Source organism: Nerophis lumbriciformis, linkage group LG08, assembly GCF_033978685.3.
Source record: "Nerophis lumbriciformis linkage group LG08, RoL_Nlum_v2.1, whole genome shotgun sequence".
Classification (NCBI taxonomy): domain Eukaryota; kingdom Metazoa; phylum Chordata; class Actinopteri; order Syngnathiformes; family Syngnathidae; genus Nerophis; species Nerophis lumbriciformis.
The window spans coordinates 29,215,162-29,237,323 of NC_084555.2; the positions used below are offsets into that span (position 1 = coordinate 29,215,162).

The following is a 22,162-nucleotide window of genomic DNA, read 5'->3' on the forward strand; positions in this document are numbered from 1 at the left end:
TAGTGAACATTTAAAATTGATTATTTAATCAGAATGTTATTTATATACATGTGTTGTATATGGTTTTAGTTTTCCAAATAACCAGGGTAGTCTACGTTATAAAGTGTTTTCTATTTCAAAATGAGTACAAGCCGATTTCCTCCCAGTCCATGACGTCATAATGACGTGTCAAAATGCTATTGGCGTTGACACATCCTGCTTTGTCTTGTGGAATTACGCTGAGCAAAACACAGCAAAGTCAACGCTATCTCAAGCAGCTATTTTAAATTCGATAGTTTGACGTTTTCACCCTCCATGTTTTTACACGCTGCTTTACACTTCCGTTTCCGATCTATCGTGGGGATTATTAGGCGTGTCTAAAACAACAGAGGATTATTTACTCGGAGCGGATTGCAGCCATGATGGCGTCAAGCTACAATGCTAAGGAAGAAGACGGCCACCACTCTGGTCCTTCGAGTCATGGCGGCGCCGGGGCCGTGAAAAGTAAAAAGCCCGACAACACAGCATTTAAACAGCAGAGACTACCTGCTTGGCAGCCCATTTTGACAGCTGGTACTGTGCTTCCTGCTTTCTTCGTCATCGGCCTCATCTTCATCCCAATCGGCATCGGCCTGTATGTTACTTCCAATAACATCAAGGAATTCGAAGTAAGGAACACCACCATTTTAATATGTACCGTGCCTGTTGTAAGAAAAACAAATGTTTAAATGAGAAACACTGTATGAAATACTATATAATTTACCACGAATATCTACAGTAATTGTATAAAGTAAAGTACTAATTATGTACAGTATTTACCTTGGAGAGTGGACCTCTATTGTATTGCCTTCCAACTGCTTCCCCGTCAAACACACCATCAGCAGCTTTTTAAAATAGTTGCATTGGCACATGGCTGCCGTTTATATATTATTTCAACATTCTTAGCTGGTGTTATTTACTTATTCTTCTACTACAGTGGTACATTTATTGCTTTGCCAAGTTAGTGACATTTCATGTCATGTTTGATGATTGTTTTTTAATTGACTCAATCAATCATCCAACCATACATCCATTTCCTACCGTTTGCCCCTTTCTAGGGATGTAATGTCAAGATATAATGATAAACTGTGGTAAAAGTCCCCATGGTTAATATTATCGTAAAAGTAGGGCAGGGCCTTGTGGCTGAAAACTGTACGGAGGTCCTGGGTTCGATCCTGCGCTCGGGATCTTTCTGTGTGGAGTTTGCATGTTCTCCCCGTGACTGCGTGGGTTCCCGCCGGGTACTCCAGCTTCCTCCCACCTCCAAAGACATGCACCTGGGGATAGATTGATTGGCAACACTAAAAAATGGTCCTAGTGTGTGAATGTGAGTGTGAATGTTGTCTGTCTATCTGTTTTGGCCCTGCGATGAGGTGGCGACTTGTCCAGGGTGTACCCCGCCTTACGCCCGAATGCACCCCTGCGACCCTGAACGGGACAAGCGGTAGAAAATGGATGGATATTGATCGTTTCATTACGAAAATAAGGACCAGGAGAAAACTATATGAAATGTAAACATATAAATGTAACCTTCCTCTGATTATATCCCCTCAGCTATCAAGGCAGAAAGGAAAATACATGTCAACACAACCATGGAAAACACTCATTCAATGTAAACAAAATTCTACAATCACATTGAACACGTAACAACGATCTCTTTAAAATAGGTAAATGTATAAAGTGCTTAATAAAGTGTAACAAAACAAAGAAATCTGAGGTTTAGTGCCAGGAAGTTACGACAGTGTAAATTAAAATTGGTCTGTTATTCTTATTAAAGTATGGAAGGGAATTTATGTTAGGCACAAATTCTTATTTAAATATTATCGGACCAAATTATTATTTGGCAGCACATTTGTTATATTTTATAATTCATTTTATTTATACAGTCATACACTTTAGTTTCTACCTGTTCTCGTATCCCCGAATAGGGAATGGAAGAGGGTTAAAAAAAAAGTGGGGTGAGTTTAAAAAAAAGAAACAATGAAAAAAAACTGCCATGTTTTGGACATTACTGTTCCTGTTGTATAGAAAATGTAATCGCTCTCTGCAACACTCATTTTTAGTTTCTCTTCTCACTCCATGCAGAGAATAAACATGAAAGTTGATAACTGGCAGTTACCGTGTTCCTCCCATTGCGCAGTGATCACTTCCTGTTTTGCTAGGTTACCAGAGCACAAGTGCCTTTGTTCATGCAACAAATCGTGCTTCGTAATTTACGGTTTCTTCCGACCAAAAAATATATAGTTATCCAACACATTTTTTATTGATATCATATACGTTTCTATTGCCATATACATTGATGTTGTTTTATAGGCCCAACCCTACGTACATCCGCGATTGATAACACTTTGATAAACTCACAGAGCGGTGACACTGCTCATTTACCGGAGGTGCAAGCTAGTGCTAGCTTCAATGCTAACGTAAATACAAGAGACATTATTTAATTGAATGAAATTATATTTATATAGCACTTTTTCTCTAGTGACTCAAAGCGCTTTACATAGTGAAACCTAATATCTAAGTTACATTTAAACCAGTGTGGGTGGCACTAGGAGCAGGTGGGTAAAGTGTCTTGCCCAAGGACACAACAGCAGTGACTAGGATGGCGGACGCGGGAATCGAACCTGGAACCCTCAAGTTGCTGGCACGGCCACTCTACCAACCGAGTTATACCGCCCCGACATTAACCCCTTTCCCCATTAAAAGAGAACACGGACATCCCCTATCTAAAGTTGTATAAACACATTACTGTCTGAGCAACCAGGATATTCAATTTTGCACATTTAACTTACAGGCTATGCTGTCTTAGAACATATTTACACATTTATATACACACACATATATGTGGGTGTGTGTATAATATATATATATATATATATATATATATATATATATATATATATATATATATATATATATATATATATATATTTATTTAGTGTGTCTTTTCTTTGGCCCACCCCTATAAGGTTATTAATTTTATCTACCTACAGTATAAAAAAAACAATATATCTTGAGGAAAAAAAACCAACTATAACTAAGGTTTTGGGCAATGTTTTCTCTAAACGCATACATTTGTCTAAGTCTGACCAAGGACATGCATTATTGTGGGTTTCCTGCATGTCATCTTCATCACTGAAGGAAAAATCAAATCTGCAGGAGATAATTCCTCTGCCATTTTCAAGTATGTTTCTTTTTTTTTGAGTAGTACATACATACATACATACATACATACATATACACACACGCATATATATATATATATATATATACCGGACGTGACATGCCCACCACCTGTTTTTTGCTTCATCATTAAAATCTTTTACAAAATGAAAATGGAAGAAGATAAACATATTCAAACACTCAAATAAAAAGTAATATGGCTTTTAATTAGCCAGAACAATATCATAATATTACATTTCTTCTGTCAAGAAAATATATATTGTGTGGTAAGTAATACGGCTTTTAATTAGCCAGAACAATATCATAATATTACATTTCTTCTGTCAAGAAAATATATATTGTGTGGTTATTTATTTCAAGGTTCAAGGTTTTTGTTTTGTCACATGCAGAGTACACCACAGTGAAATGCTTTTTTCCATGCTGTTCAGATATTGCGTACAGTGGGATCCAAACACTAGTTGCTGAATCTAATACACTAAATACAAACAAATACAACAATTTGAATAGCTCTGATGTACATTAATTACAAGACAATAAGTTGCACAATAAGTCCCAGTAGTTACGGTAGAAGTATCAGTACAAGTAAAAGTACAGTAGTCACATACAGTACCAGTGCAATATCAATTAGTATAACAGTATATACAATATACACAGTATATAAAGTATAGGAAGTAATAAATATTAAGGTGTCTACAGTTCTTTTGGCAGTTGAGTAGTGACAGTAGTATGAACAAACAGTATGACTTTTTTATACTCTTGTTTTTACATTATTTACAGTCATTGAATGAAGAGTATTGTAGTCCGGTAATTACAGTGGTAAGTTAAGTGATTCTTGTGTAGTTGTTGTACAACTTTGTCATTAAAGTGCTCGAGTACTTTTTGAGCACATTCAACAATATTGTGATGATAATGATAACCGTGATAATATTGGTGACAATAACTTGATATACATTTTTCATACTGTACATCCCTAGTTATGTCAAACTCCAGCTATAAACTAATGCTACCGAGTAAGACCAGATGTTTTGGCCGGACCTCACGAGGTTCACTGTGACATTTGCTATGCCAACTAATGGCGAGGATGCTTGTAACTAAAAAACATTTCTTGGAACTTAAGGCATAACAAATAGTCAAGATAGCTCTAATCTTAAAACACTCCTAAATTGAGATACCACGTTACTCATTCTGCTTCAGTACGGTGCAGACTAGCAGTAATACGCTGAAATTGCTTTGCCAAGTCAACGACTTGTTTTTAATGATTCTTTTCTTTAATTCAATGAATATCATTCTTTTTTTTGTACTGTTCTTTGCAGTATCTTGTTTCCTTCCTATGGTAAAAAAACAAAGTTATATTTCGACCTCTAGCTATAAGCTAGTAACACCAGATGTTTTGGCAAATCTTACAGGGTTTACTGTGACATTTGCTACGCCGTTTAATGGCAGGGATGTTTGTATCTAAAATGTTAGCTTGTACCTTAAAGCATTGCAATTAGCCAAGAGACAGCTCTTATCTCAAACACTCTTAAAGGGGAACTGCACTTTTTGGGGGGGCATTTTGCCTATCATGCCCAATCATTATGAGAGACACAAAGACAAAAGGTATTGTTTTTTTTTGCATTCTAACTAGGGCTGCAACTAACGATTAATTTGATAATCGATTAATCTGTCGATTATTACTTCAATTAATCGATTAATAATCGGATAAAAGAGACAAACTACATTTCTATCCTTTCCAGTATTTTATTGGAAAAAAACCAGCATACTGGCACCATACTTATTTTGATTATCGTTTCTCAGCTGTTTGTACATGTTGCAGTGTATAAATAAAGGTTTATAAAAAAAAATAAAATAAAAATAAAACAATTTTTTACAAATACATTTTTTTTGCCTCTGCACATGCGCATAGCATAGATCCAACGAATCGATGACTAAATATTTTAATCGATTAGTTGTTGCAGCCCTAATTCTAACATGCAAAAATCGTCTCGTTCTTGGTGGCTACCAATGCAGCTAATAAGAGCAATCCATCCTACCTCTAAATCACTTTAAAAATGCATTCAAAAACCGTCATCAATACTTAATTTACGTTCCGTAACCTGTATAATAACCAAGGCTGCAACTACCAACTAATTTGATAATCGATTAATCTGTTGATTATTACTTCGATTAATCGATTAATAATCGGATAAAAGAGACAAACTACATTTCTATCCTTTCCAGTATTTTATTGAGTAAAAAAAACAGAATACTGGCACCATACTTGTTTTGATTATTGTTTCTCAGCTGTTTGTAAATGTTGCAGTTTATAAATAAAGGTTTATAAAAAAAAATAAAAACATTTTTTTTTACAAAAACATTTTTTTTTGCCTCTGCACATGCGCATAGCATAGATGCAACGAATCGATGACTAAATATTTTAATCGATTAGTTGTTGCAGCCCTAATTCTAACATGCAAAAATCGTCTCGTTCTTGGTGGCTACCAATGCAGCTAATAAGAGCAATCCATCCTACCTCTAAATCACTTTAAAAATGCATTCAAAAACCGTCATCAATACTTAATTTACGTTCCGTAACCTGTATAATAACCAAGGCTGCAACTACCAACTAATTTGATAATCGATTAATCTGTTGATTATTACTTCGATTAATCGATTAATAATCGGATAAAAGAGACAAACTACATTTCTATCCTTTCCAGTATTTTATTGAGAAAAAAAAACAGAATACTGCCACCATACTTGTTTTGATTATTGTTTCTCAGCTGTTTGTAAATGTTGCAGTTTATAAATAAAGGTTTATAAAAAAAAATAGTAGCCTCTGCGCATGCGCATAGCATAGATCCAACGAATCGATGACTAAATTAATCGCCAATATTTTTATAATCGATTAGTTGTTGCAGCCATAATAATAAACAAGCTGTAGCAACATTCGTAAGAGCGAACCCAGCGGAAGTCTTTTTCTAGCGCTCTAACACATCAGCGTGCTACGGTATTAGCCGTAAAAGCTAACTAAAATAAGCAAGCTTCTACGTCAGCACGTGACACATTTGAGTTTGTAATGCACAACACTGCGATAGAACACCAATTTGTACTGACTGAAAAACATGAACACATACTACAATACCTGTAAAGCAGGGGTGTCAAACTCAAATACAGTGTGGGCCAAAATTTAAAACTGAACAAAGCCGCGGGCAAAGGTTGAACAAATGAACCTTTTAATAGGGACCAAAACAAGTTTTGCATTGAATATTGAACAAGCAAGGCTTATATAACTTTATCGTGACATGGAAAATCGAGTTTCAAATAATAATAATAATAATAAAATAATATCAATGGCATATCAAATAAAATGTAAATAAAAATGGAATGCCTCTTTTCTATTTGTAGCCTTCTGAGGTAAATATCAAAATAAACTTTTTCCACAGGCTAATAATAAATTTGAAAATAAAATAACCATAATGAATGAATCAGACATTCAAGCCTCGAAGTAGCAGGAGAAAGTGCATGAATAAAACGTTAATTATTGCTCAGTTTGCTCCACGGATTTGCTTTAACACTGAATATGGAACAAGCAACGCTTATATAACTTAATAGTGCAAAATCAACTTTCAAAAAACAAACGAAAAAATATCAATGGTATATTAAATAAAATTTAAATAAAAAATTGAATGCCTCTTTTCTATTTGCAGCCTTCTGAGGTAAATATCAACATTAACTTGGTGGGCGGGGTTTGGTGGTAGCGGGGGTGTATATTGTAGCGTCCCGGTAGAGTTAGTGCTGCAAGGGGTCTGTTGTGTTTATGTTGTGTTACGGTGCGGATGTTCTCCCAAAATGTGTTTGTCATTCTTGTTTGGTGTGGGTGCACAGTGTGGCGCATATTCGTAACAGTGTTAAAGTTGTTTATACGACCACCCTCAGTGTGACCTGTATGGCTGTTGACCAAGTATACTTGGCATTCACTTGTGTATGTGAAAAGCCGCATACATTATGTGACTGGGCCGGCACACTGTTTGTATGGAGGAAAAACGGACGCCCCCAATAATGTTGTCCGGGTGGAAATCGGGAGAAATTCGGGAGAATGGTTGCCCCGGGAGATTTTCGGGAGAGGCACTGAAATTCGGGAGCCTCCCGGGACAATCAGGAGGGTTGGCAAGTATGAGTATTAGCGGTGAATGCGGTGTTACAGAGGCACCGCAGCTGTATAATACCGGCGGGCCAGCTCTAATGTTAATTTGATATTGCCTCAAGGGCCAAATTAAATTACACGGCGGGCCAAATTTAGCCCGCGGGCCAGAGTTTGACACCCATGCTGTAAAGTATTAGCCCACATTTCATGTTTTGTTTGTACACAGCTAGCTCGACAGCGTATGCACTGTAGTGTATGATGATGTGCTGCATGTATCATGATCAATAGTATAGTGACTTACTCGATGGACAGTTGTCCGTTTGGTCCAAATGGCTGGGGATGTTTCCAGTTGATTTGGGTAAGCAATCAATTAATTCGGCATAGCTTAGCTCAAAGTTCCAGATTTGCAGCCTGACAATGACGCTCTCTCTCGGCTTCCGTCTCCTCCAATGCTTCAGCCTCTTCTTCGTGCTGGCTTCTTTAAGCAGCCGTTCATCCTCCGTATATTTAGTTTCAAAAAGAGAAAGTTGTGAATCCTCATTTGTCCAAAAATAGTCTTCTTCGTTCTCTATTACCAAGTCTGCCATGATTAGAAAACACATTTGCGTTTGATTCCGGGGGTAGAAACAAATTAGTTGCACAAAGTCGGAAGTGCGCTGCTATGGAAACGGAAATAAATGTGCCGAAGAATTAATTCCGACTGTGCATAAAATCAATCAATCAATCAATCAATGTTTATTTATATAGCCCTAAATCACAAGTGTCTCAAAGGGCTGCACAAGCCACAACGACATCCTCGGTATAGCCCACATAAGGGCAAGGAAAAACTCACCCCAGTGGGACGTCGATGTGAATGACTATGAGAAACCTTGGAGAGGACCGCATATGTGGGTAACCCCCCCCCTCTAGGGAGACCGAATGCAATGATGACCAAAATATGGTACATATTACATATTGTTATGTTCGTGTCTGTTACTACATTATATATAGATTTGCAGCGTGTAAATACTGTAAAACGTGGATGGAGGGTTTTGAAGTTGTTTTAGAGGGCTTTGGCCACTAGGCCACCTACTCAGTGGCCTAGTGGTTAGAGTGTCCGCCCTGAGATCGGTAGGTTGTGAGTTCAAACCCCGGTCGAGTCATACCAAAGACTATAAAAATGGGACCCATTACCTCCCTGCTTGGTCCTCAGCATCAAGGGTTGGAATTGGGGGTTAAATCACCAGAAATTATTCCCGGGCGCGGCACCGCTGCTGCCCACTGCTCCCCTTACGTCCCAGGGGGTGAACAAGGGGATGGGTCAAATGCAGAGAATAATTTCACCACACCTAGTCTAGTGTGTGTGTGACAATCATTGGTACTTTAACTTTAACTTTAACTTTTAACTTAATGGTGACTCCCATTAGCTGCATATTGCAAGCGTTTTTTCATTATCTTTAAAATCCTAAAAAAAAAAAGACGTGTGATATTGTCTTTCATAATGATTGTGAACAATAGGCAATATTCTAAAAAAAAGTACAGTTCCCCTTTAAGTTTGTGGACTCTTAAGTTGAGGTACCACTTTATATACTTAATGTGATTTTTATTTTCTTCTGTTACCAGGTTGATTACACTGGTGTGGACATATCAAGCCCATGCTACACCTGTGCCAAAAACTACAGCTGGAACAGCACTGCGCCACCCTGTGTCTGTTCTGTCAACTTTACTTTGGAGCAGCCCTTCGAGGTGAGTCCAATTCCTTTACCAGTCCTCCACTCTACATGCACCCTATGAATTATAAATGTCTCAGTTTTAGTATTGATAGTGTTTTTCGTCGTGCAATCAAGGTGGAGTAAAAGCTGTGTGGACAGGAAATATCCATTAACCTGCAATTTTAGTGCGAAATAAAAAGGTTTACCATTGATTTTTCTACTTTTAAAAGATGTGTCCTTCCCTGAAGGTTATCTGTTGTTTACTTGAATAACCCTGACGTGGTGTTTATTCTTAACATTATTTGCCTTTCTAGCACAATTGACTTACTCACTGAATTGCTGTCACCTTAGATACACACATGGAGGTCAAACACAGCGTATTCATAGCACGAAGTACATAATAAACAGTGATGGGCAAGCTACTTGGAAAATGTAGTAAGCTAAGCTACAAGTTACTCCAATTAAAATGTAGCTAAGCTACAGGGGAAGCTATCCCCAGGGAATTGTAAAAAGTTAAAAGTTAAAGTACCAATGATTGTCACACACACACTAGGTGTGGCGAGATTATTCTCTGCATTTGACCCATCACCCTTGATCACCCCCTGGGAGGTGAGGGGAGCAGTGGGCAGCAGCGGTGGCCGCGCCCGGGAATCATTTTGGTGATTTAACCCCCAATTCCAACCCTTGATGCTGAGTGCCAAGCAGGGAGGTAATGGGTCCCATTTTTATAGTCTTTGGTATGACTCGGCCGGGGTTTGAACTCACAACCTACCGATCTCAGGGCGGACACTCTAACCACTAGGCCACTGAGTAGGTAGCAAGGAACATTACAAGCTACGCGGCAAAAGTAGTTTGCTACATCAAAGCTACATTTAACGGCATTTATAATTATGGGCCCACATGTATAATATCAATGTTAATGTAACTGAGAGTGTACATATGGACCCAATAAGAGTCTGTTACTATTAACTAGCTGGGGTCACCCTACAACTACCTCTAAGTGTCCCCGCACCCCACTATATTTATTTATTTAGTGTGTCTTTTCTTTGGCCCACCCCTATAAGGTTATTAATTTTATCTACCTACAGTATAAAAAAAACAATATATCTTGAGGGAAAAAAAACAACTATAACTAAGGTTTTGGGCATTGTTTTCTCTAAACGCATACATTTGTCTAAGTATGACCAAGGACGTGCATTATTGTGGGTTTCCTGCATGTCATCTTCATCACTGAAGGAAAAATCAAATCTGCGGGAGATAATTCCTCTGCCATTTTCAAGTATGTTTCTTTTTTTTTGAGTAGTCAGTTTGAAGCGTCCCTCTGCCTTTGAATCCCTCATTGTCATGTGACATGAATGCATGACTGTTATGATTTTGCTTACTAGTTTCGATGACCCGCCTTATAAATGATAAATGGGTTGTACTTGTATAGCGCTTTTCTACCTTAAAGGTACTCAAAGCGCTTTGACACTACTTCCACATTTACCCATTCACACACACATTCACACACTGATGGAGGGAGCTGCCATGCAAGGCGCTAACCAGCACCCATCAGGAGCAAGGGTGAAGTGTCTTGCTCAGGACACAACGGACATGACGAGGTTGGTACTAGGTGGGGATTGAACCAGGGACCCTCGGGTCGCGCACGGCCACTCTTCCACTTATCTTGCCTTTGATTGGCCAGTTCGAACATGAGCCAATTGTGACACATCATACGAATGTTATTATCGGCCGATAAATGCTTTAGAATGTAATATTGGAAATTATCGGTATCGTTTTTTTTAATTACCGGTATCGTTTTTTTATTTATTTATTTTTATTTTTTTTTATTAAATCAACATAAAAAACACAATATACACTTAGTGCACCAACCCAAAAAAACTCCCTCCCTCATTCACACAAAAGGGTTGTTTCTTTCTGTTATTAATATTCTGGTTCCTACATTATATATCAATATATATCAATACAGTCTGCAAGGGATACAGTCCGTAAGCACACATGATTGTGCGTGCTGCTGGTCCACTAATAGTACTAACCTTTAACAGTTAATTTGACTAATTTTCATTAATTACTAGTTTCTATGTAGCTGTTTTTATATTGTTTTACTTTCTTTTTTATTCAAGAAAATGTTATTAATTAATTTATCTTATTTTATATTTTTATTTTTAAAAAGGACCTCATCTTCACCATACCTGGTTATCCAAATTAGGCATAATAATGTGTTAATTCCACGACTGTATATATTGGTATCGGTTGATATTGGTATCGGTAATAAAGGGTTTGGTCAATATCGGAATATCGGATATCGGCAAAAAGCCATTATCGGACCTCTCTGACGAACACCTACCAATCATCGTGTATTTTCTCCGTATGTATGGATGTTTTCATTCATCCAGGTCATTGTGTTTTCGCCATATTGTGGGGGGAGGCCTGAATTTCCAGTCCAGTTTCTCTCTTTGTAACTTTGATGAAAGCTACCTAGCTACTTGGCTCTAAACGTAGCTAAGCTACAGGAAAAACTATGTGTTAAAAAAGTAGCTAAGCTACTGCCAAGCTACTGGAAAATGTAGTTAAGCTACGTAGCTTAGCTACATTTAGCTTGTTACTACCCATCACTGATAATACATGCAAATGTTCCATGATAAAAACAAACGAAAATGAAAATGCTGCATCTGTAATAAACACACACACACACACCTCAAAACATGTGCATGTCCAAATTGTTGCAAGTTCACAGGACAAAACAGAAGTTAGCCAGGATAGTAGTAAGTTAGCCAGGCTACTAGGACGTTAGAGAGGCTAATAGGAAGTTAAGCAGGCTATTAGTGCTGCGTTCCAGTTACCTCGGAAGTTGGAAGTCGGCGCGTCATAGCTGAGTTTTGAGCGTTCCAGTTATGATGTGGGAAATCAAGATGGCCACATCCACGAAAGCTATTTTTGTGCTTGCCTTGTCTGAATATAAACAACTTATGGTAAAATATGGACTCTTTCTGTAAGCTTCAAACACGGTGGATGAAGAGGAAACACAGATGCTATTGCTAGCGATGTACAGCGTATATACCACATGAAATAAACGTAGTTTACACAGTGGTGACGTTACCATATATAAATGTACAGCAATGAATTATTAATGGCAGAAGTGTTAATAACAGATATTATTAGGGATGTGAATTGATAAGATTTTCCGGTTACGATTCCACTTTCGGTTCTGCATAACGATTCTGTTCTTCAACGGTTCTTTTGTCGATTCTAATTTGGAAAAAAAGATAAGAAAAAGATGGATTAGCATCAATATTGTTTGGTTTAGATTAGCTAACATGGTTTTACAAGCCAACAGTGAGGCCTTAAGAGGCACATAGCATAGAAAAAATCTTTTGAAACTACATTAAAAAAATAAATTCTGTAGAATTTAACAAAATAAAACAAGTGGAAATTACACAAGATTGTAACATTTCGTAATATTTTTAAAACTTTTAAGAATCTTTGTCATCTATCTAGAAAATATACCGTGCAATGCCATCCATCCATTTTCTACCGCTTATTCCCTTTGGGGTCGCGGGGGGCGCTGGAGCCTATCTCAGCTACAATCGGGCGGAAGGCGGGGTACACCCTGGACAAGTCGCCACCTCATCGCAGGGCCAACACAGATAGACAGACAACATTCACACTCACACCCACACACTAGGGCCAATTTAGTGTTGCCAATCAACTTATCCCCAGGTGCATGTCTTTGGAGGTGGGAGGAAGCCGGAGTACCCGGAGGGAACCCACGCAGTCACGGGGAGAACATGCAAACTCCACACAGAAAGATCCCGAGCCCGGGATTGAACCCAAGACTACTCAGGACCTTCGTATTGTGAGGCAGATGCACTAACCCCTCTGCCACCGTGAAGCCTACCGTGCAATGGTTTGTTTAAATTTAAAAGGTGAAACTAATATAATTACAGGCTCATAACATGCAACACTAGATATTTCAAACATCCATGTTGATGTTTATTGCTTACAGCTTATGAAAACCTTAAATTGAAAATCTCAGAAAATGTGGTGTACTGTAAACTGTAAGCCATGATCATCAAAATTATATTAAAGACTTGACTTACGTCACTTTGCATTTAATGAGTTAATATCACATATTAATGTCACATTTGAAGTTAATTGCTGACATGAATGGACTTCTACACAGTATTCTAATTTCATAAGTTCCACCTGTATGATATAATGACTGAGAAAAAATGTGGTTAAAGTAAAACATGCGAGTTTTCTCCGACTTCAATTGAACATTCACCTACCGAATGAGCATCTATGTGGCAAATTGTTGTAAGCTTTGACCACACACTTTGTCACTGCTCTGTGACATTCGTCGTTCCTGGCTGAGTGGTACTCTTCCCTTCAGCGGTGAAAGCTTGCGACAGACGTGAACTGGAGCCATTACTGCCCGCCTCCAAACCAGTCAGAATATGTCTCGTCATGCTCATCTAAATGAGAAGGCATTTATTTCAACTTAACAGGGAATAGCATTAACATTATAGACGTATTAGTGCTTGTTATATTTACATCAGATGACTGCTGCTGCCTGGAATGAGATTGGCACGGTTCACAACGAGACATTCATTGCATGCTGTATGTTCAAATGTTTCAGCATAGTGCTCGTATGTCCTCTTGATAAAGTACCAACCTTGGAATTTCGCTATTGCAATTTTTTTAGTAAAATGTCGGCAAACTTAGGTGCGCTTTTTCCACCCGGTGTCGCCATGTTTCTGACGTCACTACGCACGTTGCGCAATGATGTCATCCCCACCCGGAAGAACCGTTAAAAGAACCGCTTAACAAAATGGCAAGCGATTCCAGGGAATTTATACACTGGGAACCGGTTCTGAACAAGAACCGTTTTTTGATTCCCATCCCTAGATATTATAGAAGCAGACATCATTGTTTACATTCAGAGCAGTCATCTTTGAAACAAACTCAGGGTTGGTGAGAATGTTCTGACTTTCTGAGTTGAAAAGCCGACCTCGAAAGGCGTTCTAGTTGAAATTCCGACAAGGAACTCGGACATTCCGACTTTCCAGTACAAATGGAACGCACCATAGGAAGTTAGCGAGGCTACTAGGAAGTTAGCCAGGCTACTAGAAAGTTAGCTAGGCTACGAGGAGTGCCAGACCTGAGTGATGTATCCCTTTTTAAATTCTTTAGCTGCAATATTTTACAGTATTACAGAGGTGTGAATGTGAGTTTGAATGTTGTCTGTCTATATGTGTTGGCCCTGTGAGGAGGTGGCGACTTGTCCAGGGTGTACACCACCTTCCGCCCGAATGCAACTGAGATAGGCTTCAGCACCCCCCGCGACCCCAAAAGGGACTAGCGGTAGAAAATAGATGGATGGATTACAGAGCAACTACATTTTATGGCCAAGAGTTTAACAAAGACTAAGAAAAAATATGCATTTTCATTCTGGCAACTTTCTTCTGGGCATCTCATCTCACACATGTCTTTAGAGGCAGATATCATTCAGGTCTGGCGGCCCTTGTAGTTCAGTTAACGTCCATTTTGTTTTGTGAACTTGCGGCATTCATGTGTTTTAGGAGAGTTGTGTTTGCTTTTGGCATTTTTTTTGTAGCAATCTTCTTTAGCTTTTTTTATTTTAAGTGTGCATGTTATTGTGGCAATTGCTCTTGTCCGATTTAGTCTATTCATACTTTGGATGTGATGCTAATCTTATCCATGCAATAAAGTAGATTACTATTAGAAACATTTTATAACACAGTAGTTTAAGTTTGGTTAAAGAATGTGCTGCTTTCCCAAAATCCTTTCAGAACTATAAATAACATAGCTTTTACTGTCAATAACATTGTGTTCTCCCCATCCAGAGCAATGTCTTCATGTACTACGGCTTATCCAACTTCTATCAGAACCACAGACGCTATGTGAAATCCAGGGATGACAGCCAGCTCAATGGCGACCGTTTGGCTTTAAAGGTATACATGAAATGATTTTTCTAAGAATCTGTGATATGACAAAGGCGTTGTTATTCTCAAACTGTAGTACATGTACTGCATGTATGTGAGCTCTATTTAGTGGTACGCCAAAAATACACATGATACAGTACAATGCTTTATTTTCCTAAATTCAAACTGTGTGTAATGTGGCTAAAATATTAAAAATACTTGTTTTTAATGAATACTTGAGCCTACTACACTATTGTATTTTAATGTTCAGTTCAGTTTATTTCAAACATGCATACGATACAATATCTTGAGTTGTTTCATTACAGCACATCCGAAAAGGAGTAGGAAGAAGCAAAGTTCATTTAATCCTACCCCTTTTCATATCGTAGCAATTTTATCCCATTTCCTTGTTCTCTGTTTGTAACAGAACAGTGAATAAATAATGTACCATAGTAAGTAAACAAATATTAAATACATAAATATAATGTGGATCATTATGGGAGTACTCGGAAGAGCCAAGTTTGTTCTAAGGTAGTACATGGTGAAAAAAGAGAACCACTGCTTTAATGTAAGTCTGTTTGACACTCACAGAGTCCCAGCAAGGAATGTGAGCCATACCATGCCATCGAGGGTCAGCCCATTGCTCCTTGTGGTGCCATCGCTAACAGCCTCTTTAATGGTGAGAACTGTGGAACACATATTTTCCTTCAATAAGTATGGCTACTAATGTGCAACTATTGTCCATGTTATTAGTGCAGAGCAGCACTGATGATGCAAGACATGTTTCTTTTAAATGTTTTTAATCTTTTGCAGACTCTCTGGTTCTTTATCATATCGAGTCTAACGGTACTCGAATCCAAATCCCTTTGGTAAAGAAGGGCATCGCCTGGTGGACAGACAAGCACGTCAAGTTCAGGAATCCTGGTGGAAACAGCAATCTGACTATCGCTTTTCAAGGTGATTCTACCCAAATGTGTGTTTTTGTTGTTTAGGCATCATTTGTTCACTGCTTATCCCGTGTGGAATTTGCATGTTATGTCTGTGCTTGTGTGGGTGTACTACAGGTAGGGCTGGGCGATATGGCCTTTTTTTAATATCGCGATATTTTAAGGCCATATCACGATATATATCTCAATATTTTGCCTTAGCCTTGAATTAACACTTGATGCATATAATCACAGCAGTATGATGATTCTATGTGTCTACATTAAAACATTCTTCTTCATACTGCATTAATATATGTTACTTTTAAACTTTCATGCAGAGAAGGAAATCACAACAGAAAAAATCACTATTTTTTTATACGGTGTTGATCTGGAAATGTTTGCCTTGGCAGTTTGATGGTGTGGGCATGTGGCACCGAACGGAGATGTTGACGTGCGAAGAAAGCACTCTTCATTGTCTAGCGGGTGACTTTTCAAATGATGCTACATATTAGCAGTGTAGCCGGGTGTCCTGGGTTCGCCTATACAGTGTACTTATCTAATAAAATAATAAACGGGAGACATTGGAGCAGGTTCGGTAGCCACCGCTTCTTTAATGTCAACATCACACACCTCCTTCCACAACCACACACACCCTACGTCAGTCTTACGGCAACTCTGGAGGGACAAAACTCCTCCTCCTTACCTAACACACTCCGGTAACTTGGGACACCCTGAACTGTTTGTTACAGCAGTAATGCTACTTTTTATAGCAACGCTTTTGCCCCACACTTGACAAATTACGGTTGTCTGTTCGACATATTCCCACTTGAAGCCAAACCACCGCCAGACGATGGACCCCCTGCTGTTTTTTTTGGGAATAAATTATTCCTTCATTTGTTACCAAATTCGCACCTTTTTTCTCTTGTATTACCGCTCGCACCACTCCGCTAGCATCACAGCTAACGTTAGCCATGCTTCTACCTCTCTGCTCGGGGAGGGCGTATACGTATGTGACGTATGACGTTACAGTATGTGACGTGTGTAAGAAGGTGCGCTTGTCTGTCTATGAGAAGGAGAGACCGGAAAGAGCAAGGAGAGTATGTAGTTTAATGCCCGCAGTTAATCACGATATAGTCATTTTCTATATTGCACAGAGACAAACCCGTGATATATCGCGCATATCGATATATCGCCCAGCCCTAACTACAGGTACTCATGTTTCTTCCCACTTTCCAAAAACATGCATTTCAGGTTAAGTGGAGACTATTGTCTATTGGACTGAATGTGCGCGTAATCGGTGGTTTGTGTATCAGTAACCTGTGACCTGGGGAAGGCTCCTCCGGTTCACCTGGGACCTTGCTAAAGACTATTTACATGTTGTTCATTCTCAGGTACTTCCAAACCATTGAATTGGAGGAAGCCTGTGTTTGAGCTTGATACAGATGACGACGACAACAATGGCTTTATCAATGAAGACTTCATAGTGTGGATGCGCACAGCTGCCTTACCCACTTTCCGTAAGCTTTATAGGATCATCCAAAAAAAGCAGAGCTCAACCCCAACCCTTGCTAGCGGCAGATACGTCTTGGACATCACCTACAGTATCCTTTACAGCCACAGCCAGCACATTTGCAAACAGGCGCCAACTTGGGTTTAAGTATTGTATTTTTTGATTTATATGCAGTATTTTTCGGACTATAAAGCACACTTAAAATCCTGTAATTTCTCAAAACTCGACAATACGCCTTAAAACCCTGTGCTCCTTGTGTATGTAATAATTCTGGTTGTGCTTACTGACTGATTTTATGTGATACAAGGAGTAATAGTAAGTGTTACCAGTAGATGGCAGCCATACATAAGAAATACTTACGGACTGCAGGTCAATAAAGGACGCTAGCAAGTATGGTAAGCAAGCAACACCAAAACTTTGATGTTTCATTAAGAATATAGAACATTACACGTCAAAATGTTTTAGTACGACTTTGGTAAGCTATACAGTCACACTGCTTGATGGACTGTCGGCACATTACGGCTGACGTACTGTGCTTCAACATACGGGTATTATTATGGTGTCTGTATAAGGACCACAAAATGGTACTTATTGCTTGGATTAAAAATGACGTCACGTCCGGCTCACTTCCCGCCCATTAATAAAGGGTGGCGGTCAAGCCAACGTCTGTTCTCAATACTGTAGGTACTAAGGCTCATTTAGCCTTACTCGAAGAAAAATGCCCTATGCTTGCGTTGTTTTTGGCTGTACGAGCCGTTTAAATCGCGAAAAGGATAAACATTTATTCAGAGTTCTCGTGAGGTAATCAAGAATGGCGAGAGAGTGCAAGATTTTAATGAAAAAACCCGTTTTGAAATGGTTCTATTATTATTTACATACCAAATAACATATCGTGATCTATTGCAGGAGGCTGCAATTAATATTGTGACGTAGCCCATGCCTTAAGCCTACTACTTTCCAAAACACAAGGTACACTCACAATGTACCCAAATATAAGCTCTTAGTATGTCTCAGTGTAGTTCTACGAACAATAACATTTTTAATTATTATCATTACATTTTAAAGGCATAATTGTTCTCATATTAGGTCTTTCTAAAATGTGCACAATATGAGTATATGATGGCTTTATTATCTAAACTGTGGTCATATTCCTTTAACGTTTTGTAATCAGATTACCCTGTCCTCAGCTTTGATGGACGCAAGCGAATGATCTTGAGCACCATCTCCTGGATGGGAGGCAAGAACCCTTTCCTGGGGATCGCGTACATCACTGTGGGCTCCATTTGCTTCTTCCTGGGTGTGGTTCTGCTCATCATTCACCATAAATATGACTCCCGCAACAACAGCGCTGACATTCCAAACTAACTCCTGCCTGCAGAGTGTCCCTTCCGGACTGCCTGACGGTTTTAGCTTGAATACACTGTAAATATATGTTGTATGTTTATGCAAGAATTGTCTCGTTTGTCATCCAAAGCTGTGTTTGAAGGTAAAAGTTAACGCCTGAGTCTTGACTGCTTCAAGTTGGCTGCTGCAAATGTTTTTATTTTTAAAAGGGTCTATTTATCTAAAGTATACGTGCTCTATGTTAGCACAGAGCTTTGCGAATGGCTTGATTATTGAAGGATGTATGTATTATATCCCAGGTTTTGTCCATGTTCCTGTACTGTAAGATGTACTCCTGATGAATGTACTAATATATTACATTGACTTACCTCTCACTTTCAGATTGTCTTTTTTTGTCAAGTTGTCTGTCTTTGTAAGCATTCATGTACCGGCAAGTAGGAAGTATGCCCTTATAACAGTGGTTCTTAACCTGGGTTCGATCGAACCCTAGGGGTTCGGTGGAGGTCAAAACACACCCGACTCATTGTGTTAATAAAAACTTCTCCCTATCGGCGTATCACGGATACGACAACAGCAGAAGTCAGACTGATTTGCAGGTGTGTAATTTGTTGTGAGTTTATGCACTGTGTTGGTTTTGTTCTTTGAACAAGGTGATGTTCATGCACGGTTCATTTTGTGCACCAGTAAAAAAAACATGGTAACACTTTAGTATGGGGAACATATTCACCATTAATTAGTTGCTTATCAACATGCAAATTAGTAACATATTGACTCTTAACTAGTCATTATTAAGTACTTATTAATGCCTTATTTGGCATGGCCTTATTATAACCCTAACCCTCTAACCCTGGCCCTAACCCTCTAACCTTAACCAAATAACTCTAAATTAAGTCTTTGTTACTTAGAATATGTTCCCCATACTAAAGTATTACCAAAAACATAACTTTGCCTTGAATTTGAAAAAAAACAACATTTTATTTTTCACTAAAGAAGGGTTCTGTGAATGCGCATATGAACCTGGTGGGGTTCGGTACCTCCAACAAGGTTAAGAACCACTGCCTTATAATGACCAATTACAGGACCTCAAGTGTGATTGCTGACCTTTTATATCATCCTGGTATTGTAGACAAATCTTATACTTGTGTTTATTCATATAAGAAACTGACAGTAAAATGCTCCTATGCAACTGGGATACCAGTCTGAATAAGAGTAAATATTGTTTTTTAAATTACAAGGTATTGCTTAAAAATAAATGAGCAAGAAGTTGATGTTGAAGTAGTCCAACCTTCCCTGCCAGTAGGATATGTGGTTTTTAGTGAGGAGGAAGAGCGTGAGCTGGAAGAATATATAATAACAGTCTCGGATATTTCCGTCAAAATTCGCAAACCAGCATACAGCTTTGCAGTGCGCAATAACTTTGCTTTCCGAACCAACTTGGCAGAGAAGAAAATGACAGGGGCAGACTGGTTTTCTGTGTTTTTGAAGAAACACCCATCTCTTTTCATCAGAATGCCGTAAGCTACGAGTATAGCACATGCTTTTAAAGGGGAACATTATCACAATTTCAGAATTGTTAAAACCATTAAAAATCAGTTCCCAGTGGCTTATTATATTTTTCGAAGTTTTTTTCAAAATTTTACCCATCACGCAATATCCCTAAAAAAAAGCTTCAAAGTGCCTGATTTTAACCACCCGTCCATTTTTCTGTGACGTCACATAGTGAAGCCAACACAAACAAACATGGCGGAAAGAACAGCAAGCTATAGCGACATTAGCTCGGATTCAGACTCAGATTTCAGCAGCTTAAGCGATTCAACAGATTACGAATGTATTGAAACGGATGGTTGTAGTGTGGAGGCAGGTAGCGAAAACGAAATTGAAGAAGAAACTGAAGCTATTGAGCCATATCGGTTTGAACCGTATGCAAGCGAAACCGACGAAAACGACACGACAGCCAGCGACACGGGAGAAAGCGAGGACGAATTCGGCGATCGCCTTCTAACCAACGATTGGTATGTGTTTGTTTGGCATTAAAGGAAACTAACAACTATGAACTAGGTTTACAGCATATGAAATACATTTGGCAACAACATGCACTTTGAGAGTGCAGACAGCCCAATTTTCATCAATTAATATATTCTGTAGACATACCCTCATGTCAGCAGGCCAGGGAAGCTAGGGTCGATATTCTTCTCTTGATCATCTTCGGGATGGTGTGAGCCAAGACATCCAGGGGGTTTAGCTCGCTCGTCTGCGGGAACAAACTGCCGCCATTGCTTGCCGTGCTACCGAGGACCTTTGTCCCTGAATTGCTCACACACTCCGGCAGATTCAATGGGGGTCTGGCGGCAGATTTCTTTGACTCTATCGTTGGAAATGCATCTGCTTTGAGTGTCGCAGGATATCCACACATTCTTGCCATCTCTGTCGTAGCATAGCTTTCGTCGGTAAAGTGTGCGGAACAAACGTCCAAATTCTTGCCACTTTCGCATCTTTGGGCCACTGGTGCAACTTGAATCCGTCCCTGTTCGTGTTGTTACACCCTCCGACAACACACCGACGAGGCATGATGTCTCCAAGGTACGGAAAACAGTCGAAAAAAAAGGAAAATAACAGAGCTGATGTGACTTGGTGTTTGAGAAAATGGCGGATTGCTTCCCGATGCGACGTCACATTGTGACGTCATTGCTCCGAGAGCGAATATTAGAAAAGCGCTTAATTCGCCAAAATTCACCCATTTAGAGTTCGGAAATCGGTAAAAAAATATATGGTCTTTTTTCTGCAACATCAAGGTATATATTGACGCTTACATAGGTCTGGTGATAATGTTCCCCTTTAATAAGCACAGCGTGGACAGTTTCTTTACCAACTTGGTGGAGGTGATGGCTAAATACAAGCTGCAGCCCCAGTCGATATGTAATATGGAAGAAACGGGTATCACTACCTGTCCACAAGCCGAACAAGGTGGTAGCCAGGAGAGGCCACAAACGAGTTGGGTCTTTGACCTCTTCAGAGAGCTTGGAGACACTCCTGAGCCATCTCTGCCACTGGGAATACCATCCCCTGTTTTTCATCTTCCCCCAGTTGTACTTCCGCAACCACTTTTTACTTTCTGGCCCCATGGGAAGTTCCAGAGCAGCGAATCCGAATGTTTGGATGGAAAGGAGCATTTTGTAGCCCATACAAGATGCAGCAGAAAGATGCCACATCTCCTTCTCGTTGACGGCCACAGCTCATATGTATCTGTAGATGGGCTAAATTATGTCAAGAAGAGTGGTATTGTGCTGGTGTCCTTCCCTCCCCATTGCTCACACCGCCTGCAGCCCCTTCATGTGTCTCTCTGTGGACCGTTTAAGAGGCATGTCAACAATGCCTCTACTGCCTGGATGCTGAACAACCTTGGGAAAACCATGACAATA

The 22,162-nt window shown here is 39.2% G+C and overlaps 1 protein-coding gene across 1 annotated transcript; it reads left to right on the top strand.

Annotated features, from left to right (window-relative positions):
- The first annotated feature begins 182 nt into the window (after positions 1-182).
- On the top strand, positions 183-19,117 carry LOC133611639 (cell cycle control protein 50A-like). Its single transcript, XM_061968614.2, has 7 exons — positions 183-647; positions 8,930-9,052; positions 14,886-14,993; positions 15,555-15,642; positions 15,777-15,920; positions 17,281-17,490; positions 18,571-19,117. Exons 1-7 carry the CDS (start codon positions 399-401, stop codon positions 18,762-18,764), a joined length of 1,116 nt encoding a protein of 371 aa, XP_061824598.2. The 5' UTR covers positions 183-398; the 3' UTR covers positions 18,765-19,117.
- Positions 19,118-22,162: the final 3,045 nt, after the last annotated feature.